This window comes from Thunnus maccoyii, chromosome 4 (assembly GCF_910596095.1).
Source record: "Thunnus maccoyii chromosome 4, fThuMac1.1, whole genome shotgun sequence".
NCBI classification, from domain to species: Eukaryota; Metazoa; Chordata; class Actinopteri; order Scombriformes; family Scombridae; genus Thunnus; species Thunnus maccoyii.
The window spans coordinates 9,251,525-9,271,000 of record NC_056536.1 but is presented as its reverse complement, the minus strand read 5'-3'; the positions used below and the strand labels follow the sequence as shown (position 1 = coordinate 9,271,000).

At 38.8% G+C, this 19,476-nt stretch overlaps 1 protein-coding gene across 1 annotated transcript; it reads right to left on the bottom strand.

Annotated features, from left to right (window-relative positions):
• clcnk (chloride channel K) lies at window positions 1-17,765 on the bottom strand. The gene is made up of 19 exons (XM_042409532.1): window positions 17,615-17,765; window positions 16,674-16,805; window positions 16,383-16,511; window positions 14,561-14,700; window positions 14,363-14,440; window positions 13,104-13,179; window positions 12,448-12,573; window positions 11,148-11,232; window positions 10,424-10,525; window positions 9,518-9,602; window positions 9,051-9,209; window positions 8,212-8,281; window positions 8,001-8,111; window positions 7,413-7,629; window positions 2,259-2,392; window positions 1,718-1,788; window positions 1,200-1,280; window positions 644-730; window positions 1-431 (listed from the first exon to the last, which is right to left on the bottom strand). The coding sequence occupies exons 1-19, from the start codon at window positions 17,763-17,765 to the stop codon at window positions 393-395; spliced, it is 2,073 nt and encodes a 690-aa protein (XP_042265466.1). The 3' UTR covers window positions 1-392.
• Window positions 17,766-19,476: the final 1,711 nt, after the last annotated feature.

Here is a 19,476-nt window from a genome sequence, read left to right as displayed (position 1 = left end):
GAGAAGTGTGGTTTAGCAGGAAAAACACACCAGAGGGGTTACATTGTGTTAATTGGTGTACAAGCTGTTTTGCAGGCTTTTGTTTTTCATCCTCCTTGGATATTATTCTGGGTAGACATACTTTTAATATTGCTGTGTCACAAAGTACGGATCAGTGAATGAGATAGAGTGCTATCTCCCCAGGGGATAAGATCCTTTTAATGACCATAAAAGGCAAGACAATAAGCCCTGATAAAGGAGCCTGCCGCTAATGACAGTTTTGTTTGTGTGGAAATACTGCTACACTTGGGGAATGACGAAGTGATATCATTATTAGGTCCAGGCTAATCAGAATGAGATGGATTCATGTTAAAAAGGGTCAAGAGGTGTGTTTATTTCTTGTGTGTCCCTGCTTAGATTTCTTTGGCCAAGTCTTCTAATATCCTCTTCATCTGGAGGAGAAAATAGAGAAAGAGAGGGAGGGAGGGAGAGAAGGAGATTGCTCTGAATCCATAAGTAGCCATTTTGCCTTCTCCATGCCACATAACGACGCACACAGTTCCCAAAGAGGAATATAACAGAAAGATGACATGTGTCATTAAGAAAATATTGATGATTATATTTGTGAGTGTGAATACATACATAGCATGCAAACACTCATTACCTCTGGCCATGTGATGATCCCGACCAGCCTTCCTCTGTCAGTGACAAACAAGGTCTGAACTCCAACCAGACTCAGGATACTGTGCGCCTGCAAGGACGCAGAGGAAACATGATTTGAAGTAACTGATTTTAAAGAAACAGTTCACCATTTTGTCTGCGTGTGCATTAAAAGAGCACTTCACTGATTTAGCATTGCACTCCTATAACACTGTCATGATGTAAGGTTTTTTAAAAATTGATGGAGCAGAACCAGAGATATCGTCCTTTTTATTCTATGAATTCTTCTTTCTTGTCAAAACCTGATGCCTACATTACCCACAATGCAACTCAACTGCTGACAATTTGGTCAGAGATTTAGGTGAGTTATGCTAGTAGCGGCTAGTGTAAGAATAGACCTCGATATGTAAAATTGGTGAAGTACAGAGCTGGAGTCAGGACGTGGTTAGCTTAGCTTAGCATAAAGACTGGAAACAGTTTGCCAAAAAATATGCCTAACAATACATATAAAGCTCAGTAATTAACACATTGTATCTTTCTTGTTTAATCTGGCTCCCTACCTCCTGAACGGTGCTGTTAGGTGATAACAGGACAGAGGTTGGGTGAATGCAGCAGACCTCATCCAGATGTTTCTCCATAGTCTTAAAAAGGGCACAAGCACATTCACATTTGCATGCATTTTCCTTTAGATGCATTCTTGTCATGCAGTAGCATTCAGTATTAATTGAGAAATGATGAATCACGGTTTCTATTCCCTGAAAAAACTGATTCTCTAGTGTACACAGCACATGGGCAATCCATCAATCCATAAATCTGCTATTTAAAATCAATTTTGATAAGCAGCTCATCATGTCTTTTGCTATCACTAGATTATGCTTTAAAATGGATTTCAGCTATCATAAAATGAGATTTTACATCAGCCAGCTCATCCTGTATGCACATTTTGCTCCTGTCCTTTTTGCATTCAGTCAAAGTCAAATGGATTGTAAAGACATGACCTGGCTTTTAAACAGCATCAGACACTTCACTTCTCTACTTAACCCTGCAGCTACTTGTCTGATCCCATCCAGCCTTTTACCTCAGTCTTACAGTAGCGCAGGAACATCAGCAGCTCTGATCGGAGAACAAAGCCCAGTAAAATCTGCGACTCTTCAAGAGAGGAGAGGAGAGGAAATCAATTTTCTTTGCCACAGTCGGTGCTACAGTTGTGTTACAGTGTGTGCAGCTCTCTAGTGGGCTGTGTGTCGTCTGATGCAAACACAAAAATCCATCCATGTGATTGCTGCTGAAAGGCTCAGCTGGCTGACCGACTATTTTCTCACACTTGTCAGCTCCTTATTGAGGCACTTTCACACTGCTGAATAGCTTTTAAAACGGTCACAATTTTTCATCATTTCTCTCATCACTTTCCTTTTTCCTTATAAGAGGCTCCGTGTGGTGTCATAAGTGACCGACATGTATCTGATGTTTTCTCAAGGATCCTGCTGACAGCCAAATACTTTTGTGCCAATGTTCCATACTCTCAAACATATTTTATTTTGTGTGAAGATTTAGACAGAATATGACTCCTTAGCCAGCAGTTTGGAGTAAAATACTATCAAATATCTTTGTCTGCGCACCATGTGAGTCCACCACAGGGATTTGTATTTCAGTGCTGGTGTTGACAGCCTTCTGAACCTCCACTGGCCCAGCTGCTTTCTGAAGTTGCACTGATTTAGCTCCCAAAACCTGTCCAACTGGTGTAGAGGGAAGCCTGCAAAAGAGATGACTCGTGTTACACCTGGAACACAAGCAGTTGTGGTTAAATGAATGTAGAAATATCTTAACTTGCGAGGCAGCTGGATTCGCAAGATCACGACATCACAAGCTCACGCAAGAATCCATCTTGTCAGGCTTCAAGTTAAGCGCTTGTGTCCTATGAGGATTCTCGCATGATCTTGTGAAGCTGCTTCACAAGGTAAGACAGTGATAGACAGATGGTTCATCCAATCACGTGCCAAGTATTTTTTTTTAAAGTGCCTGCCCTTTTCCAAACAGTTTCCAAGGACGACTTCTCAGATGGTTCTGTGTTACAAACCATCTGGCACATCTGATTTTTACTGAGGTTAATGCATTTTCAGAACTATTCACTGCTTGTAAGGATCTACAGAATTAAGGATTTGATAGAAACTGATGTAGGTAACAGAAGAAGATCTGCCATTTTTATGTTCAGACACAAAGCAAATATCAGTGATATTTTGCTACAGCGTATTGTACAATACAGGTTAGAAACTCAGACAGAGCAGTTGTAGTTGTTAACAAAGTCACAGAGTAGAGCTTTGACCAACATTGAAACTTCTTGTTTTTTCCAAAGAAACTCTGCCAAAACATTTTCACGTAATTTAAGGTGTCTATCACGTAATAAGATGATCAATGAGAAGTCTGAGTTTGTCAGATGTATACTTGAAGCCGTCTCAGCCTGAATACTGTTGACAAGGACGATGAACAGATTAGAAAGAAAAAAACTGCAATGTGGCTGCTTGCTGCTGTCACCAGTGGAGAAATCTATCTGTTCAAAGCACATGTTCATTTCATTTGCCTTGACATTTTATATCTTGATTACAGTTTCTTGTCACAGTTTGTAAGACAATAACATTTAGCCTCACAAGCTGTTGGACAGGCTGTTGACTATCAGGCCAGTGCCCCCTTGTGGTGCAGGTATGCAGCTGTGCTGTTGAGTATATGAAGCGGTGCATTTAGTTGTAAATAGGCAAAGCAAGATGAACACCGTCAGAGCAGAAAGTGGACTTAACTGCATCCCAGTGTGTGCTTCTCTGACAAACTGTGAGTAGAAATAGTTATTAAGGACTGAACAGGATGTTTAGTGAACCTTTCACGGCATATTTTGTTAATTTACTAATGCTGTTAGCTTTCTGCATATCTAGTAGGCTAAGCTACTCTCCATGTGGCTCAGTAATGCTAATGCTAGCTGCTGTTACTTGTTGCTAGACTGTTAAGAGTTCAGTATTGTTGGCATTCTAGTAATTAAGTAAATGGGATGGAGTCTGTCTGCACTGTCACTTAAAGGAACAGCCCGAATAATTTCATCATTGTGTGAATTTGTAACTAGTTAAATGCTTTTACTGTTCATGTGTTGATTAGGCTTATGAAGCATATGTGCCATAGCAGTAGCAGTGTTATAGACCACACACACACACACACACACGTCCTTCAACTCTACAGTAGGCTTGGGTGGTATCAAGGTATTACCGTATAGAAGGGTATTTAGAAAAGGTATGATTTTTAATACTGTCAAAAATACTGACGCTCCTCTTTCTGTTATATGGAGATGCTATATTGAGGTGATGTATTGTAGTACACAGTACGTGCCACCAGAGGTCAGTCTCTATTGGTGGGACAGGGAGCTGAGCTAGGCGACTGCTAGTAGCGATGATAAAGGTGAGCCAGCCAACATAGACGAAGCTGTGTGCACTATTTTCCCCAAGAAAGTTGCAGCTAAAGAGAGTAACACCATCCGCACGTCATCTCCGCTCAGCCCAATGATGTGTTGGTGTCCGCCGTGGCAACAAGTGTCATCGGGTCCTCCAGCAAGAATCTATGGAAGAGGGGCACTTATATCCTATCTATTCATTATTCTAAGTAGGCTAATAGCATATTTGACACCCAGCATTGTAGGCTAGACAGTGTCATACATGCTACAATGACTTCTATCACCAGCAGCTCAATTTTTACATTTTTTTTTTACACAAATACCGTCATACACTGTATACCCAGGTGAAATGTCAGGAGGGTATGAAGGTATGACAAAATAGATACTGCCCAAGCCTACTCTACACCTGTAAGCCTAAATGGTTGCAATACTGTACTGCTGTACAAGAGAATCAGTAAAGAAGAGTTAACTGTGTCTGAGCGTCCTGTGTGTTCTGACTGACACCACAAGGGGAAGCGTAGATTAAGTATTCTCAGGAGAAAATGTAGAAACTGTTAAACACAACATTGTATTTTTATTTATTTATTTTTTTTACTTACAGTACATTTTTTAAATAACAATACTATTGTTCAGCGTCAGACCTATTATACTAGCCTATATTTACTCACTTGAAGCAGATTGAGTTAGACCAACTGACTGTGTTGAAAACCTAGCCTAGTGAATCCTTGATTAGAAATAGTTCAAGCCTGTTGTTTCAAGAAAAGGTTAAAAAACTGTATAAGCTTTGTTTTTGTTTGTTTGTCTATTTGTTTGTTTGTTTTTTTTATTTGTTTTTTGAGAAACATTGGATTTGTTCTATGTTGACCATTACAATCCAAAAATTTTTATATACACATATTTTATATACATTTTTATAACCCTGAGAACAACATTTACATCACACATTCATATGAGAAAATAATGTTGACAACAACACAAAGCCAGAAACTAAATACAGGAATCTTGACATTAGATTCTAGAAATATTTCTGCAAAGTGCATCTCTAATTTCATTTGCCCTTCCATCGTCTTACATTGTCTCACATCCACTTCATTGTTGTCCACCTCATCTTCCTCTCTCATTGCATTGTCTCCATCAAGGAATTGTTCACTGTGAACTTCACAAAAATTGTGCATGACACAACATGGCGATAGCATTTGGCTGACCAGGGTAATGTTGGCGTTACATACCTTTAGGAGACATCTCCATCGGCCTTTGAGGCGCCCAAAGGCCTGCTCTACAGTCATGTGTGTTTGACTAAGGTGATGGTTGAAAGCTATCTGCTCTTGTGTTACTCCTCTAACCTCTTGATAAGGTTTCATGACCCATGACAGCAGAGGGTAAAAATAACAAGCAGCACATCAATCCCTTCAAATGTTTCAGTCACTCTTGGTTAAAGTGTGCCTCTGTCACTTCACTCATATAGTCCCAAAAGAGTGAAAACACAGGCATCATGGTTCCTACCTGGTTGCCCAACATTTATGTCCCAGAACTTTGCTTTGTGGTCAACCACACCTTGCAAAATAATTGAATAATGCCCTTTTCTACTACAATAATCCACTGGTGTGTCAGGTGCAACTCTGATATTAATATGTGTGAGCACCAGCTACTTGGGGAAATCTCCACTTATCATGAAAGCCTTGTATTATTAATCTGAACTCGGCAGCAGAGGCTGTTCTGTTATAATGTGGCTTCATATTACATTTACGGCAGTGACAACTTGTTGAGTTATAATACAGCATGGGGACAAGCCAACACCGAACAAGTGCGAAAGAGAGCAGTATTCAAGATTTGTTGCCAGTTTCCAGATACAGATTGCCACATGAACCTCAACAGGCACTGGCTTTCTGTATCTGATGGTGTGCCGGGCCAATGTGTGCCAGCAGGCAGCACACAAATGTAAGACGGTGTCTCTTCACATCCTGAAGGCAAGCAGCCATTTGTGGTCAGTGGTGGAGATGTGTGGCCACAAAGATTTGGTTCGTGGATACACCTGAATGACCCTGTAATGAAGGCAGAGATAGAAAATGTTATTCCAGTATGTCATTATAAATCATATCCAGTATATCTATGGTTTACAACCAGCAGGTCAACGTGGCAGGTAAGCATAACTTACAGGCTTAGAGTTTTCAAATAGCCTACAAGCAATTTAACAGAAGATTAGGTGTAGTTTAGGCTACAAGTGAATACATTTGTTTATATAGAACATTTCATACAGGCTAAAGCAATTCAGGATGCTTTACAATAAAATTACTTGCAGAAAATTGCTCCAAAAACATGAGTGGTGGTTTCTGTATGATGTCAACTAACAACCTAACATGATGACAAGACACAGACATGCAATGTGTGGCTAGCTAGATAATTTCAGATGGAATTATCAGAAGCCTAATGAAAAAACGTGTGATTATAAACACACCTAGGCATAGGCCTACACATAATCTAACCAAGCTTACCTGATGCACTGTCTGAAGAACAGCTGTCATGCAAGTATGTGGTGACATGCAGCCATCAGAGCCCATCTTTATCTGCGATTGCATTAAGGTGGCACGTCTTCAAATTAGATGCGTCAGGACATTGTTTTCTAACCGCAGTCTGGATTCTCGGTGGAACTGGATACTTTGTTCATTTAACAAACATTGTTATATTAACGACAGAAACACAGTGAAATAAATTAGCCACACACGCTGCTGTGTTGTGCTTTTTTCCAGGGAAACAAAGAAGAGGAAATATTATCTCCTGAGACGAATCCTTCCAGTAAGATTTCTGACCAATGAGAGAACATGCAAGACATGCATATTGTCTTGCATATCTTGTATTATGAGCCTCTGTGTTGCATATTTAAAGGATGCCCTGAATGATGTTTAATATATTCTTTTTTAATCATTTTATTATTTGTTCTGCATGCTTATAAATGATCTTAGTAACTTTGTAAGTGTTGAACCAACAGACCGACACCTGGTTAATGTGGCTAGACCCCTGGAGGTCTAGCCACATTAACCAGATTTAGTTATGGAACTATTTCCAATACTTTTTACTCTGCTGTGTTTACATCCTATGGAAATGAGGAATGTGTTCCCTGGGAATTCAAAACAGTTTCATTTTAATGACATATTTGTTATTATTTTTGTCAGTCTCCTGCAAAATGGTGCCAGACTTGGATGCACATTATTTAGGATTATGTAGTTTTAGAGTTGGTGCTTGTTCTTACTTGCACACAGAAAATACTAATAGCCTATAATTAGCATTTTTATGTCTATGCTCTCATCTTCTTTTAATCTTTTAATCAGACTTTATTTTTACTCACCGGGGACAGGCCTTCATCAGAGAAGGCAGGTGTGGGAGCCTCTTGCTGATAGAGAGAGCATCATAGAAAGATGGGCGGTGCCCAGAGCGAGTCAGGGCATTGGCCAGCAGGGTGGCGAGGAGGATTGGAACAGCATGACTGAACTGGCCAGTTAACTCTAAAGCCAAGAGAGCTGGGGACAAAGTGTGAGTCACAGCCCCGGAGAGTGCTGCGGCACCTACAAGGCAGAAAACATATTAGAGGTCCTACTTGAGGGCTAACGATATATCAGTTTTCTAGTAAACCATGTTAAACATTATATACAAACTATCTTGTTTTGTCCACATCTGAAAAATCCAATTGTGCACCAAGGTACATCTAATTTTTTATTATTACAGCTATTGCTGCTGTCATTAAATGGTAGATTTATCCTGGATTTCAGAGTACTAAGTCCAAAAACATAATTCTATTTCATGAGGTTTTTACATCCTGAAATCTGATATATATATGTCAGCAACATACATGTAAAATGGAGTTTAGACACTGCTGATATACAGGTGAGACAATCTATCATTATTAAACCAACAGCTGTTAATCAGGTTTTTCTACCAGCCAGTGCGTAGCCCCCAGGATTTATAGAAGCCCACTGTTGGTCTGAAATCATTCCAGTGGAAGACACATAAGCCACTCCTTCTCCAAGCAAACGGCCAAAAGCTGCCCCTGGAAAACATAAATCAAAGCAAGTTCCAGTTAAATTTAAACTTGTTCCATTCAGGTGTTCTGCACAACAAACTCTTCAAAGTCCTTTCCCTTCACTCACCATAGATAAAGACTGGCATGACGTATCCGGCTGGCAGAGGCAGCGTGCAGGCGAGGACCAACATCCACAGCTGAGAACCAACAACAGAGACACAGACTGTCAAATCTCTCCTTGGCATCTGAACAACCACAACAGCTCCACTTGCACATGTTGCACAGCAGATGGGTCACTATCAATCTGTGTACAGGGAAATGTTTGCAGCGTTCTCAAATCAATTTCACACAAATAAATATTGAATCATGCGCATTTACATTTCACATTTGCATGCAGAGAAATTAGGGTTGAGGTAAGTGAATCCTCTAGAATGCCAACTGATTGGGAGGGAATTTCTCACAGAGTTTAATGCATTAGAGATGGTTTACTTGAACAGGTGTTAGAAACTCAATGCAGATGTGTCCTTGTATTTACTAAGTGTTGTTTTTCTCTGCCTGCTTATGCAATAGTGAGTAAGGTTTTCCTCCCTCAGAGGACAAATAGGAAAGAATAGATATGCAGGTGGTTGGTCTTGATCAATACCAGTGACTCAGCCATCACTTAGCCGGCTGCTGAGATTTCTAGCTGTTCTAAATCACCAAATCCATCCTTTTTACTAGCAGTGTTGCTATGAGTCAGCATCAGGTTTTAGAAGACATTTCAGCCTCAAAGGTTAAACAGTCTTTAACTCGCTTACTCTATTGTGAAAATGTCAATTACTGTATGCTAATTATGGGTCACTGTGACTCAGGAGAACAGCAGGAGTGGGTGGCCAAGCCTCGTGCCTTTGTTAGGATTCCTGTTGGTTATCAGTGCAGGTGGACAGAGATAAGAGATTCCTTAATTGGCCTTTGCATTGTTCGTACCTTCATAAGCAAAAAGACAGCCAAAGAAAGGTAGATAGGATTCCCTGATGAGCTCCACTCCAACAAAGGCTCAGGCTCCAGTCGAACAGAGGCATTGTTGGATTGAGAGAGCCACTGCCTGCTGTCCAGTAAGGAGGTGAGGAGCTGCTTCATGGTGTACTGTGAAAGAGATGAATGTCATTCAGATCACTGTCTGGATGCAAGTAGATATAATATGTAAGAAATGGAAATATTCTAGGATAATGCTGCATTATTCTATATTTTTCTTACTGACAACAAATCCCATGAAAAGAAGTGTTTGTCTGTCAGTACTTTCTGACTTTCATACACTGTCTGGGTATTCAGCCCCAAGACAATTCATTCCTACTGAAGATGTAAATCTGCAGATAACAAATATACAGTTTCATAATTTAAAAAAAAAGTTCAGTAACTTCCTAAAACAGCCTTTAAATTCTGCTCATTCCCACCTTAGAAGCCATATATTGACCAGCTGAATGGGGAAACGTCACAGATGCCAGAAGGAAAGCCACCATTCCTGAATACAGACCCTTCCTGCAGAGAGACAATCACACATATAAGCACCATTGTTATAATGTCATTTTCATTTAGGCCATTCTGACTGAAATTTAAATAAGCTGAAATCAGTTGACTGCTCTCTGTGACTTCAGAATAAACATTAACACTAGGGGCAGCAGTGGCTCACGAGGTAGGACAAGTTGTCCACTAATGAGACTAATAAGGTCGTTGATTCGATCCCCCTCAACCTTTGTATACATGTTGAAGTGTCCTTAGGCAAGATACTGAGGGTGCTGGCAAGATACTATGCTATATAGCAATATATGTATATATATGGCAAGATACTGTGCAAGCACCTTGCAAGATACATTAGCCCATTGGCGTGTGAGTGTGTGTGAGAATAAGCAGCAGAAACGTTTTAAAGCACTTTGGATAAAAGCGCTGTATAAATGCAGCCATTTGCCATTTTCGCCAGACCTGCTCTAATCTTTTTTCCAATCTTTCAAAGGTTCCCTGTAGCGTTGTACACTACTTAGATCTGTGTCTGCTAGAAGAGCAAAATAAAATTGTCAAATTAAGATTATATATAGGATTGTAAATAAAATCAGTGGGGATTTTTATACCACTTCAATGAATCTTGAAAGGCACACTCACTTATCATATTTTGTGCTATACATAATTTATTTTTAAAGTTGTTTATGTCTGATGTGTTCTTGTGTAATGTGGATTATCCTGAAAAGAACACACCATGTTTTTGGGACGTCAGTCTGCTCACCCCAAATCTTATGTCTTACACAGCTAGTGACTCATCTCTGCATCACAGTCTGGCTTTTAAATTGAAAAGACTGAGCTCTCACTCTGTCGTCAATATCTTGATGAGGACTGGGTTTGTTTTGGTGAACTGCAGGATCCACCGATGGCAGAAGAGGTAGCAGCGACTCACAACTCCACACAGCAGCCTGTGTCAGTCAGAGACAAGAGGCTTATTTTAACCCAGGCGAGCAATAGACGGAAGTCATTAGACTTGGGGAAATCATGATGAGGAAGAGGAAGCCTGGAAATTAGTGGTATGAGGAAATAAAAATCTGAATGCTAATTAGAACAGTAACAGAAATAAAACACAGCAAAACTGGTCACAGAGTTTCCATTGTGACCACAATATCTTCTTTATTAGGATCCCCATTAGCATCAGAATATGCAATGGCTGTTCTTCTTGGGGTCCACCACACATACAGTCATACACACTCATACACACTATAGCCACATAAACACAACAAACAAAACGGCTCATCTCTTTGAATTAACAATCACTTACATACGGAAGAGAATCCTTTCAACAGACAGTAAGACAAACACAAAATTATAAATCAATCACAATTTCTCAAGAATTCATAGCAAACTTTTTTCGTCTTCTTACAAATAAATAGTAATTCTTAATAAATTGAAGTCATTGTCTGAATGACCTTCTTAAATTATATATTTATGCATCCTGAATATGAATATCAAATGTCAGTTTTTATTAATAAGACACAGACAAATAGATGATTTGTTTAACTATGCAGATGTCAAGAATCAACTTACCCCAGGAAAGCAAACAGCAGAATCTCCAGTGGGAAGAAAGGTAAAGCAGCGGGGAAATTAGTTTTGAACAATGCCTGAAGAGTTTCTGTGGACACGAAACAAATTGGTCATCCCTCCAATTTCTCCTGCAGCATTTTGAAATCTAATTGTCCCTCATTTTATTGCATTGAGATTTTATTGAAATTTACAGTCTGTCACAATAAATGTTTCTACAAGAGTCTGCCAAAGCTGATGTTCCCAGTCACTGTCATGACAGGTAATTAGATAGCTGTAAACTGTGAAAATCACTGACAAGCTGAAATGATCAAAGTATTGCATTTACTTTAAAATTTTTCAAAAAAGCGTTGTGTCAGTGAACCTTGCTGTGAAGAAAATGGTTAAATCAAACTCAGTGTAAAATGTTGCTGTTTAATATAACCATGCTTAATAGTAAAACATAACATCAGATCTTTTACAAATAGTTATTTGTTATTTTCAGCATATACCCTATTTGGCCAAAAGTATGTGGACAGCTGAACATTTCTGCTATATGTGATTATTGAGCATTTCATTTCAAAATTAATATGCTGCTGTAACAGCTCTTCTGGGAATATTTACACAAGATTTTGGGACCTGACTGCAGGGATTTGCTCCAGGCAATAAGACCTATCTCACTTAGAAGGTCCCTTCATAATGCACTTATAATGTAAGTGATGAAAGACAAATACCACAGTCCTCCTTCTGTGCAAAAATGTATTTAAAAGTTTATCTGAAGCTAATATGAAGCTTCCATGTCCTGTGAGTCAAATCAAGTAGATGTCTTTCAACGTTACAGTCTTTTTAGTGCCAAAGTCCCTCTTTTTGTTTCTATACTTCCACTGCAGCTCAACAGGGAAACACTGTCCGAGGAAACACAAAGAGGGAATTTGATGCTAAAAAGACTGTAAATGTGGCAGATATCCACTTGATATGACTAACTCAGACTGCTGAAGCCTCATATAAGCTTCAGATGCACAAAATGTCTGTGTGGACACACTGTGGATTTTGGCCTTCATCACTTACATTGAAAGCACATTTGAAGGGGATCTTTTAATAACCAGTATGAACAGGTGGAATGATTACAACGAGGAAAACCTCTTTCACCGTTCATATGGACACCTGACTGTTGCTTTCAGACACACTTGAAAAAAACCTATCCTTTACATCTTAAGGCATGTTAGGTTGTGTAGGCACCCCTTTTTTTAGGTCAAAGTGTCTGTATTTACTGTAACCTCCTTCTTGTTAATCATGAGGGGGCGAGACCTGGTCAGGCCTCCTTTACCTCCATCTCCACTCCACACTGAGAGCAGGCGGAAGGTCAACGCCCCACAGGCGACTGAGAAGAAACACGGGTAGTAATTCTTCAGGGCAAAGTGAGAGGACATCACTTCTACACTGAACAACACACCTACAGGGGCAGAGGAATGACAAATAGATGCAGATGAGAGTGAGGAAGTCACTCAAGTATTGAATATTTTCAGCTATAATGATTAGAACTGTAAAAATAATATTTCTGCTGACTGTGAAAAGGAAATATAGAAATATGCATAAATTTCAGGCATTAATAAACAGTCTAATGTTTTATGTAAATTGAGTAATGACATTTTGAGTTTAATGTACAATATGAGCACTGATGGAGTTTGAACCTGAGTTGCTGAAAGCTGAACACTGGTTTCAAAAATGAAATAAACAGTGAGATGAGAGGATCAAATTATTATGCAGAGAGGTGATCAAAGGTGTAAGAGTTGAGAGACAAGGATGAACATATAAATATGATGGAGGAGTAGAGGTGTTAGGGAGGATAAAAGGGAAGAGAAAATATGTGAAGCTTACAAGAGTGAAATCAAAGGTAGAAGTACATTAAACTCACGAGTATGAGAAGGAGAGATACATGAAAATCATTGATTCCTAATTCTGAATCTTTACTGGCTCTCTCACCACTAATGGGAGCTCCGAAGCAACTGGCTACCCCGACTGCTGCAGCTACGACCAGCATCTCCCCAGCTGTTTTCTCCTAGAAGAGAAATATGCTGTAATGTGTTGTTTCTTTAATGACTTTTTTATATTATAAGGAAAGCTACAGTAGCATGTCTTTATTATTCAAATTGTTTGACATATGGGGAGAAAATATACTATTTCCAACTTCTGTTCTCCAACTTCTGAGCTACTGTTAGAAAATAGAAAACGGTGCCTTTTTTATGAAAATATAAAACAATATTTGCCTTGAAGTGATTTCACATCCAGTTATAATCCTTCCTGGTGATATTTGTAAAGTATTTGTAAAATGGGATGAGGCCATCGTAAGTGCATTTGTGAAAATGTGTAAGTCTGACTTACAGCTGCATTATTGTATTTTTGTCCACTTGGGGACAGTGAAACCAGCTATGAACCATCAACAACATCAACAAATCACCACCTTATAAAGTTATTATGTCAAATGTTTTATCAAACAATAACTATCTACACATCCAGCAGACATGGTTCAACATTAGCAAATATCTTGATAATAGAATAATCTTGACAAAAAAAAAATTGCCTTGATATTTCCTGTTTGGTTCAGCACCAACTGAGCGTTTTTTTGGGATGTGCATACCTTTCCTCTACCTCAAGGCCTACTTACTAGCTTTTTCTGGACCTTTCAACCGTACGTCACAACCTTCATCAGCAGATGGATTAAGTCATAAAGTACACCTTGAGTCAAGATTATTTTGTCAAACTACTATTTTAAGGACAAGAAACAACATTAGCATTAATTTGGGGATGTGTCAGTTGTCTAATGTAAGTCAAGTATCTCTCTTTTTAGCTGCTAAATGCTCCAACATGTTCATCCAGCTAGTTACTGACTTTGCATGTCATGCACTGTCATGTAGGTAGCGTAAACTGAAAACAGCAGTCTGCTGCAGGTGAATACAAGGAGGGCAGAGTTTGCGGGCCAGGAACCAAAACCATGAACTACAAAACGCTAAACGCCTTATTGAGCTGAGGGGAACTGCAGAAAAAGGTGATAATTCCATGTGGTTCATCAGTAAGAGCGATTATTACACATTACACAGAGTAATTTGATTAATTGCTAATATCAAAATATTGATTACTGCTTCAGTGGTTTTAGTAGTTTAAATAGTTGTACCACTCAAACTTTGGGTAAAGTGGGTAAACCCTTCACTACTTTTAAATTACTTGGACTGCTGTGTGTTTACCTCCTTATTGGCTTGTATTAGAGTGCAGAGGTTGCTCAGGTAGCATCCCGCCATGGTGGAAAGATGCACAAATGGACCCTGATGTTAAGAGGCAAATATAGAAAACTGTTCATACAAACAACAAGGCAGGCGTCACACAATATGAAAGGATGCCTGCATATTTTGTATGTAAAGCAGGTATACTAAGACGTCTCTCACCACTTTGCCCAGGAAAAGAGTGCTACCGCCTGCCAGTGTACAGATAAGACCCAGGAACTTGGTAAACATATTAGTGAGAGACAAGTAATGAGGCATTTCAATGCCGGCCAACATGGTTCTCACCTCTGGTATCCCCGAACCTGAGGAAAAATGAAGCAGGATTTTTGAAAGGCCCAGAGGTATTAAAGCAATCAACTTTAACAAAAGCTATTCCATCTGAATACACGGGAAATTATTTTAGAATACATTTATTAAAAAGAGGGTAAGGGGATGGCAAGGACATTTATGGGACTCACAGTACAATCAGCACAAAACAGATTGGAGGTAAAAATAAAGCATTATTCAGTTTTTTATTGGTGAAGTAGTTTTGTTATACCTACACAGCCTGTTTTCAGCTTTTAGGATACTTCTTTTGGGAACCTAGTGATATAAATAAAACCCACTTCCCCTTTCAGGGTTTTGAAAGCTTTTCTCCTTGGCAGTAATGGAGCAATGTTCCATCAGTAGACTATAATGCAGTGATGTGTACAGAGACTTTTATGGGCAGAGAGCGACTATAAACAGGAACAGGAAGCTGACAGTGACAGACAGGGCAATTGGGGCAGTAAGGGTGAAGAAAGGGTGAGATACTTTCTGAAAAGTAGATCTATGCTTTCTTCATTCATATCATATCACACCACTGCCCGCAACATTAGCATACACCACGAATAGAGATCAGTTTCCTGGAAATATATTTAAGGTTTTCTGTGAGACAGATAAAATCATGGTTGACTTTTTCATACACACTATCTTCCTTTACAAATCACTGACTTTCAAAGATAATATCACATTTGACTTTTTCTTAATGCCATTTACTTCAGATAGGAAAGAAAGCTGCTCTAAAAGAAACCGGGGTTAAAAAAATAAAGCTATATTCTTCTCAATTCTTCATCTCATCTTTTTCAAGAATACTTGAAGATGGAGACCCGCTTGATGATACTGTGTGCTTTGAAATTACAATGTAGCCTTTCAACATCATGCGTGTTGCCTGGCCTTGTTCATGTTCTAGCCAATGAAAACCATGGACAGAGTCTTCATTTTCATTTAAGCTTGCCAGCTAACATTCATTGCTACCAGTAGCACATCTTTTAATAATCAATAATTTAATTTAATAATTTAATACTTACACCTTCAATAACTCATTGTGTAGCCACTTGGGGGCAGTGAAAACAAGCTGTAAACACAACAGTGACATACTAACACTATTAATTTAGCAAACTAGCAAATAGTTGCTACTTTATACATTCATCAGATGTGAAGCAACATTAGCTTCCATTTGAAGTCATGTTTGTGTCCACCTGACACATATAAGTCCAATATTCACTATCCCTTTAGCTCTGTTTTACTCCCATAAGGGAAAAATGTGTCTCTTTAGCTGCTAGCTAGTTTGTCTGCCATTTGGTGGCAGGCAGGTAGCAAACAGTCGGTTTTTCACTGAAAACAGCTGCCTGACGGGAACAAAATTGACACTCTGAACGCAGTGAGTTGAGTATAACTGCCTTAAACATTTCTCCTATATTAACTGTGATTTCACCATTACGCTGGCTGGGTTTTAGAGGTTTTTGATGACACTCCAGAATTTAACAGTGCCCTTCTTCATCGACAGGATCTTCTCTCTCTTTTAACTATTTTAATGTTTCTCTGTTGAACAGAAACAGGCTTATTATTTGGTAACATATAAATCCTGACAGGGTCAGTATGGCTCACTAATGTGGAATATATCTGCCTTGTATTTTTGTTTTTCTGGCATACTGTAACTGTATAAAAGTGTTGCTGGACAGACCTGTGGAGAAGGGACAGATGTTGTGGGAGAACGATGATGAGACAGCACAGAGGCATGCTGGGTAAAGAGTCCAGCAGAAGAACTGCAGCAGACTGTTGCCCTCCAGCTTCATATAAAGCCACTGATGGGCTACAAGTGAAATGAGAGAAAAACATTAATCATCTGTCTCTTTTGCTCACTCAGACTGAATCATGTATACGTGTGTATATGTACATGTGTGTGTGTGTGTGTGTGTGTGTGTGTGTGTGTGTGTGTGTGTGTGTGTGTGTGTGTGTGTGTGTGTGTGTCTACCTCTCAGCAGCTTTGCTACACTGAGGTCCATGAGAAAGCTGAGGATGGCTGTCAAAATGCCAAGAGCAGCATAGCTATACCACTCTATCCTGCACACTGTTCCCAAACAACAACTCAGCTTCAACAGCCACTCTATGGACACAGAAATGTAGGTTAGTCTTGTTTAATTTGTGTCTTACACTCATTGAAACAAAATTAAAGTGAAATAACATTTTTAGAGAATGTCTGTAAGAACACAGATATTTATTTATTTTGTCATTTTTAACACATGGGCATTTTGTGGGTTAGACCTGATGTTGAATTTCATGCTAACTCAAGTGTAGTCAAGTTTATTATTGTAGCACACTGGCTGCTAAACCAGCCCAAACCCTCTAATAGATTTTTCCCACTGCAAGAACTTAAAACTTAAAACTTAAAAATACATGCAGTCATTCTCACTAGTTCTGCTTTTGTTTCCATTGTTCATCACCTGCTTTCGGAGTTACAAAGCAAACACTACAAACAGTACTAAAACAAAATAACTACTGTAAAAAAAAAAAAAAAACAACAGCTGTGTAATAACCTGAAACAGATTACAGTCTACAGTATGTGCAGAGCATGCAAAATAACAGCAACAGATCATACTTATGTAGGAATAAATGGAAAATGGCTGTTAATGAAATATAAAATCTCTAACAATCAATCAGTATTGAGGAAAATAGTCCCAATGTGTCTCCCCATAACTCTTTTGATAGCATTGAATATCATATTCTAACTCTTGTTTGATCTTGTTTCAGTTTTTGATGACATTGATTGGTTTGTCTTTGACCTCTGTTAGCTCTCAAATTAAGGTCAAACAAAACTTAAATTCTTGTACGATATCACCCCAAAATAGCTACTCTCTGATCTATCGGTCGGGTCAGTATTGATTAGATTCTAATGATTTTCCACTTTAGTCTGACCTTTGACAATTCCTCGGGACCGTCTGCATGGTTTCCATGGATCAGCAAGGAGCAGACTCTTATTATGGGATGTGTCTGATTGATTTTCTCGCTGCCAGTTGTTGTTCTCTCTGCTGGTTTCTCTCCCGGGAGCCTCATCCAGGCTCTTCATTTTGTCTTGAAATGTTTGCATCATTGTCTGATTAATACACAATCAAATAATCACTGCCTCAGTGAGGATAAAAGAAAGATAATGCACCAATACAAGCTGTTATTGCTGTAACCACTGTAAGATAAAAATAGAAGACAGATAGACTTACCTACTAGTTGCACTGCAAGAGTTCGTATGATTATGTGTGTGTGTTTGTAGTGAAGGTGTGTTGGCAGCATAACTGACCTCTATAAAGGTATTAGCATAGAGGTGATGGCAGTCATGGTTGGATGAGTAGCTAATATTAACCCACTGGAGGAACATAAGTAAATGCCCTTCATCTGTGTTTATCACAGATATGCAGAGAGACATTTTCATGCTTCTCAGCTTTTTAATAGATTTTTGGTGATATTATCAACTGTACTGCAGACGAGAATGAATTTCATAATAACTGTTCCAGTCTAGTATCATCTCATAAATGTAGACAACAACTGGTACTACTGGTGATGAGGTCCACATACTTTTTTAGAGCTTTCAACAATATTATACGGTCTTCATCAGCAGAGGGGGTTTGCTCAGTCTGAGCTCCGGAAAAAGTTAGTAATTGGACCTTGAGCAGGGATTGTTTCATCAAACTACTGCTACTAAAGAATGAACCTTCATGCTTAATAATATATCTTAATAATATAATATATGTATTACTATTTAACTATTTCAGTTCCCAAGTAACCAGCAGAGACTCCAGGAAGTCACTGCTGCAGCCAAGAAACTGTCCAGCACAAAATGTTCCTGTAAACATTTTTGTTGTAGGCATTTTTACATTTGGAATTTCATATAAATTAAACAAATGAGGTATAAAGTGTTAATTAGTGAGCTTTAGAAGTACAAGTAGGCGGATTTTGTTACTGTTGGACAGAGACAAGCAAGCTGTCAAGTGGCTACATATTTTGATGGAAAGACATGAGAGTGGTATTTATCTTCTCGTCTTACTCTCTGCAAAAAAAGCAAATAAGCACATTTCCTTAAATATTGAATAATTCCTTTAAGGGAAAAAGTGGTCTTTGGCAGCTTACTGATGACATCTTCCTCTGACTACAAAGTGTGTATTATGGTTTGTTTTTGTTCAAATGCATTCACTCTACAACCTCTTGGAAGTTAACTATATTCCAGTTATTATAAAAATATTTCCTCCCATAGTGGTCTGAGCATGAAGTTTGATATTTTAGTAGTGATAGCCTACATCTGAAATGGTCAAAGTGGATTTTCATAACCTTTTTTAGTGTGGTTGCAGTGAACATGAAGGTCCTCATGTAGAAAATACTTTTTTTAAAATCAATTTTTCATTTTTCTTTACTTCTTCTCATCCTCTTTGGAACTTGATCACCCTACTGAGAGCTGCTCCCTCATCATTAACACTTTCAGCATGTCCTCTTTGCCAGTGTATATAAAGAACTGGCCCAATCTGGCATTAGATGTGAATAGTATGAATGGTCAATACTCTAAAATGACCTTTTTTAGTATTGTTGAAGTATAGGTTTGCAATTTTTCAAGCGTGTCTTGAAACAACAGTCAGGTGCCCATATAAACATTGAAAAGGGTTTTCATTACTGCAATCATTCCTCCTGTTCATACTGGCTATTAAAAGATCCCCTTCAAATGCACGTACAATGTAAGTGATGGGGGCCAAAATCCACAGACCTTGTTTTGAGCAAAAATGCATTTAAAAGTTTAT